This window comes from Triticum dicoccoides, chromosome 6B (genome assembly GCF_002162155.2).
Source record: "Triticum dicoccoides isolate Atlit2015 ecotype Zavitan chromosome 6B, WEW_v2.0, whole genome shotgun sequence".
Lineage (NCBI taxonomy): Eukaryota > Viridiplantae > Streptophyta > Magnoliopsida > Poales > Poaceae > Triticum > Triticum dicoccoides.
This window is the reverse complement of record NC_041391.1, coordinates 296,233,156-296,238,816: the sequence shown is the minus strand read 5'-3', so window position 1 is coordinate 296,238,816 and position 5,661 is coordinate 296,233,156. Positions and strand designations below refer to the sequence as shown.

General features: G+C 45.8%; 1 protein-coding gene across 1 annotated transcript; it reads right to left on the bottom strand.

Moving 5' to 3' along the window:
* Window positions 1-1,122: 1,122 nt before the first annotated feature.
* Window positions 1,123-5,110, bottom strand: LOC119321457 (tetraspanin-2-like). Its single transcript, XM_037595130.1, has 2 exons — window positions 4,476-5,110; window positions 1,123-1,720 (listed from the first exon to the last, which is right to left on the bottom strand). Exons 1-2 carry the CDS (start codon window positions 4,974-4,976, stop codon window positions 1,418-1,420), a joined length of 804 nt encoding a protein of 267 aa, XP_037451027.1. The 5' UTR covers window positions 4,977-5,110; the 3' UTR covers window positions 1,123-1,417.
* Between the last annotated feature and the right edge of the window lie 551 nt (window positions 5,111-5,661).

The following is a 5,661-nucleotide window of genomic DNA, read 5'->3' as shown; positions in this document are numbered from 1 at the left end:
TCTATGTGCTTCGCTTATATCTTTTGAGCTTGATAGTTTTGCTCATAGTGCTTCACTTATATCTTTTGAGCGTGATAATTTTTGCTCTAGTACTTCACTTAGATCTTTTAGAGCACGGTGGTGGATTTGTTTTAAAGAAACTATTGATCTCTCATGCTTCACTTAGATTATTTTGAGAGCCGTTAATAGCATGGTAATTTGCTTAATGATAATATACTTGGTATTCAATATATGTGAAACTTTCTTTTTGAGTGCGTTGAATACTAAGATAAGTTTGATGCTTGATAATTGTTTTGAGATATGAAGATGGTGATATTAGAGTCATGAGGTAGAGGAAGACGAGCGAGACGGTGGCGACGACGAGGTGCATAGCTCTGTCCTCGGCTCGGCTCAATCCCGTAACCCGCGGTGCGGCGCGGCGCGGCGTGACGAGGCGAGCGAGGAGGAGCGTGTGTGTAGGTCTCCTTTTTTCATGCTCATACAAGTGGTAGAAAAGCTCACCTTATAAAAAGGTACAAGTCTTACTCAACTTCCATGGTGGAACTAAACTTTAGTCTCACTCACTTTACTCACATGTGTGCATGAATGGGCAAAGTAAATTTTAGAATTTTACTTAGGCTTTGAGGCCTACTAGCAAATTCCAACATGGGCCCCTCTCAAACGAACGAGACTGAGACCAGGTAGAGGGCATCGTGAGTCTAGACTCACGTGCCATGGTAACATGCATTGTCGATCAAACCCGTGTGTGCTCACTCCATTCCTAAATATATAAATCCTTTTAAACATTTCAAATGGACTATAACATAAGAATGTATGCAGACATATTTTAGAATGTAGATTCACTCATTTTGCTTCGTATTTAGTTATTTGTTGAAATCTCTATTGTTGAGATCTCTAAAAAGAGATATATTCTGAAACGGAGGGAGATACATGTCGTGACATGACAAGCAATGAACAGTGTAAGAAAGCAAGAACTGTGCTCTCACGAGAAAAGAGATGCTAGTGCAGTGCAGCCACACTCTGACAAAATAGGACCAGCCACACAATCACGAATTAACAGATGAGATTCGTTCCGTCTCAAGTGATCACTGTTGCAGTTCTAGAGGCAATCGAGCCACCAGATGAGCAAAACATAATAAAATTCTTAACCATAAATCTGAAGAACATCTCTACTGCATATTACAAACAACATTCACATCAACACCAAGAGCGCATGCATCTCGCTAAAATTCTTCACGATACATGCATGGGCAAACCATGAATCTGAAGTTCCCATCTTCCCCTACTAGCTTACTACCAGTTACCAAGCTACTAATAATAATACAGTACAGTATGAAGCAAACATACTAGTCTATTACATGGGCAAACTGGCGATGGCGGTTGGTTCTCAGTGATGGGATGGGATGGGAAATGGGAATCACCACTTGTAGCGGTGGTAGATGGCCTCGGCGTGCGCGTTCTTGTAGGCGCTGCAGCCGATGAGGTAGAGGAAGACGAGCGAGACGGTGGCGACGACGAGCGCGATGTTCGCCTTGTGCCACTGGCTCCGCAGCGCCGCCAGGAGGCCCGCGCGGCACGACTCGCACTCGTAGCACAGCTGCGCCAGGTCGTTGCTCCACAGGCCGCAGTCCGGGTCCGACGCGGGCCGCGCCGGGTTTGTCCACATCGTCGGGCTCACGTACCCGAACCCGCACACCGACAGGGGCTTGCAGCAGCCCGACTGCGACCACACCACACCACACCACACCAAAAGCTCCGTCAGTTGTCAGAGCCCACGTTTCAGCTTAGTTATTATTGTTATGCTGAGAAATTTTACAGGAATCAGTCATCCTGCGACAGTGGCTGGATCTGAAGCAATTTTCTTTTCTCCCAATCACGTGAGGTGGAGTTTCCTAGAGATGGATGCATGAACGTCTGAGAGACCAAAGCCCCGGAACGCGCGGTGGCAAACAGAGACAGACAAACCCTCCTCAGATGAGGACATCGAGATGCTGCGTGCGGCCACTGCAGAACCGAGCTCAAGTACCCTCGACACCAGAACTAAGATGATGGCAGTAGTAATCAACTGACGACTCTAGAACTAAACACAAGCTCCCACGCACCGACCCATGCGACCCTTGTCCCCGGCACTGTCCCGTCCGTTTCTTGTTCTTGGGACAGCAACTCTTCCATGGTTTTGTTGCCGATATATAAGGGCACTTGGTTAAGCTTTCTCTCAGGGGATAGAGTGAAAAGTAGCATTGATACGCCACCCAAGTAATTGCCCGTTACGTACTCAATTATATTCGCAGTCTAAATCAGTGTCAGATTTGTTCCAGAAAGGGCTTAATTACATGGGCCTACGCGCGGATTCCCCTCAAGACCATTTGGCACTTGGCAGAAACCGAGTGGCCCACATCACAGTGACCGTGAACAATGGCCACCGCTTTCTTTGTGCCCTGTCAGAAAGTTGCCACCGGATGGATTGCCCTCCTCATCGTCTAGTAGCATCTCCGAGGGCCAAGATAACCTGATGCCCGGATCCTTCTAAAGCACATCTCAACGTCTTTGTTTCCACTACAAGTGTCACTACCGATGCGTTTGTTCACAATCATCTAGTGGAGTAGTAGTATGGCAACAGTTTCAATCGAAACAGTATGTTCATTTTGTGGAATTCTATGTTTGAGGAGGTGGGAAAAGTCACTTTAGTGCTAAAACTTGTGGAATACATTGAACGAGTGCCAGAACTTGGCTCGGACGTTCATATACAGTGCAAATCCTGCTCATATACGCCCGCGGCACTGACATGACACTGTATATTTGTACTCTGCCAACATGGCAGTGATTCGGTCCCACTTGTCAGCTAGCAGTACGAATTATTAATAGTTGCATGTGTGGCATAGGCTGGAACCCACCTGTCAGCCAAAGAATACAAATAACAGAAAAAAGTAAAAATACTATTACACCGCGAGGTTTCGAACTTGTGAACTCAGCGTTACTAGCGAGCGCCAATCGCCAACCAGCTGACTAATTTCATTAACTAAAGGATGCACATTGTTTTTATCTTTTCAGAATCAAACGGGCTACTGCCATTGCCGCCCATTTTGCGCTGTCATTTTCTTATAGAAATTTGTAAAACATATGTAAATTATGATCGTGTGTTAAATATAATATATTACATAATAAATATTCATATTGACTGAAAAATTATTCAGTCACATATTAAATATCCATATAATTAAATCATGAATTAAAAATTTAACAATTTACATGTTTAATAAAAATATTAAAGTAATTTTTAATTTTTCTATGTATCTAAAAAATTACCATATGAGTTTAAAAATGTTCACTATTTTCATAAAATAATGATGTAGTGTACAAACGTGTTCAACATTTAAGAATTTTTTATGTTGATTTAAAAAGTGTTCACAGGTTTTTATAAAGTTAATTAGTTTTTATATAGAAAAATATTTTTTTAATGAAAAATAAATATGAGCCTAGTGTCCGCATAAATTGCGGATCGTCAATTGAACAATATTTAAATTTTGTTACCGTTTTTATAATTCATATTTTTTAAGTTAAATGAATATGTTTTCAAATAATATATGATTATTTTAATTTATGCTAGTTCCTTCTTCTTTGGATTACAATTTCAATGTATGCTGTTTGGTTGAAAGGATATAAAATATATGTATGCACTTATATATTCAAAAGTTATTGGTTATGTAGCTCTCAGAAAAAGAGTTATTTGTCTTGTTGGGTAGCCACGCTGTCTTGTTGGGTAGCCACGCGCCCTGGGAAAGTTTTGTTCTGGTTCGAACGCCCACTACTTCCTTCTCCTTTGGGTTAAAATTATAACATATGTTATTTTAGTTAATGAATATGAACGTTGTGTGTCCAGTTATGATAACTAAAGTCGTTTGCCAGTTTGCTGGTTCGGAACAGGAGAGAGCACTATTTTTTTTCTTGTTAATATTATATATGCTCTTTGGCTGACAGGTGGGACCCAGCCAATGCCATACAGGCAACTACTAATAATTTGTCTTGCTAGCTGATAGATGTGACCCAATTACTGCGGCATGGGCAGAGTATACATATACAAAGCCAGGTCAGCGGCGCGGGTGTATACGAGCGAGACTTGCACCGTATATGCATGCCCCAGCCAAGTTCTAGCACTCGTTCAATGTATACCACAAGTTTTAGCATTAAAATGATTTTTCATGTCAAGTATAAGTACCGGTGGTGTAATTGACTCTTGATAAATCTATAGCTAAACAACGATGGTTGGAGTACTAGTAAGTCCGTTTCTTGCAGGCTGTAAGAAGCAGTAAATGTGATACTACTGTTACTCCTAGCTAGTTCTAGTAGTACATGGTACTACTAGCATCATTCAGCTATCACTCAAATATACTTCCCTGCAAAAATCAACTAAAAATATAGTGACGAGAAGGACTGGGATTAGGTGATGGATAATACTCTACTACAGTAGTACGTACCTGGAGCGGCGTGAGGCGGGACTGGTAGAACTGGTCGGCAGTGACGTAGCCGGCCTGTCGGGCGAGCTTCTTGCAGGTGTCAGAGACGGCGAGGCAGGACCTGATCCCCTCCCACCGGGCGGGGTCGACGTACCCGCGCAGCCACATGGAGAAGCCGTCGAGGCGGTACTCGTCGTACTCGCGGCCGAGCACCGGGTAGGCGCCGGAGCCGCGGGTGACCGCGAAGGCGAAGACGAGGAGCGCGATGAGGAGGGCGATGAGCGCCGCCATGGTGAAGAGGTAGAAGGCGAGGAGGCGGCGGCGGTTCCAGTAGGCGCCGACGAAGCCCGCCAGCGCCGCCAGCAGGATGAGGCCGCCCAGGATGGCCACGGGCCAGCGCGCCAGCCGCGCGCACTCCTCCCCCTGCGCCGACGCGAACCACACCCCCGAGGCGATGACGGGGACCGCGCAGATGAGCGCCATCAGCGTCACGCACGCCGTGATGTTGTTGCTCACCGCCATGGCTGGAGCCTCGCCGCTGCTGTTGCTCTGGCTCTCCCAGACCGTGCTTTGTCCTCTGTGTTCTTGACGCGGCGCGGGGCGTCTGCGGTGTAAGGCCTTCCACAATGTGTTCGATGCCACAACTCTGAAAAGTATGCCACGCAGACGATAATGCCAGATGAAATATATTTAGCACCGCCTGCACACTGTGAAAGAATTGGGCATCGATTGGGGGTCAGACCCACACATATAAACAAGTGTATATCAGCAACAGTTGCCCCACTAGCAGCGTCTTGCTCCTGGCTCACTGCCGCTTCTTCCCTTGAGCATCAGGCTTAATTTATTGCTTTTTTGGTTGGCATTGGAGCAAGTAGATGCTCCGGTTCCCAGAATTTTTTTTATGGCAGCGCTTGGGCAATGGAGAGCATCGGTGCCAAATGAAGTAAAGGTGAATTTGGCACCATTTTTGACCTACATAGTGGAGGGCCTAAGATTCCTTCATGGGTGGGGGGTGGCATAAAAGGTTTTGCGGAAAGGTGGCGGGGTTTGCTCTTTGCTGGGGCTGGCACGCTGGCCCGGGGAGGACATGTGTGATCCTGATCCCTACTGTCGACGCATCGTGCGCCGAGCGGCTTGTCAGCCAGCGCGTTCAGCGTGTGTGGGAGACCGGGATTGTTTGGACGAGAATGGCATGGGCGTGGTTGTT

Coding starts and splice junctions, on each gene's coding strand:
- LOC119321457 (XM_037595130.1), bottom strand. CDS start 4,976: ATGGCGGTGAGCAACAACATCACGGCGTGCGTGACGCTGATGGCGCTC. Junction 1,721..4,475: donor CCCGCCTCACGCCGCTCCAG/GTACGTACTACT, acceptor GTGTGGTCGCAG/TCGGGCTGCTGCAAGCCCCT.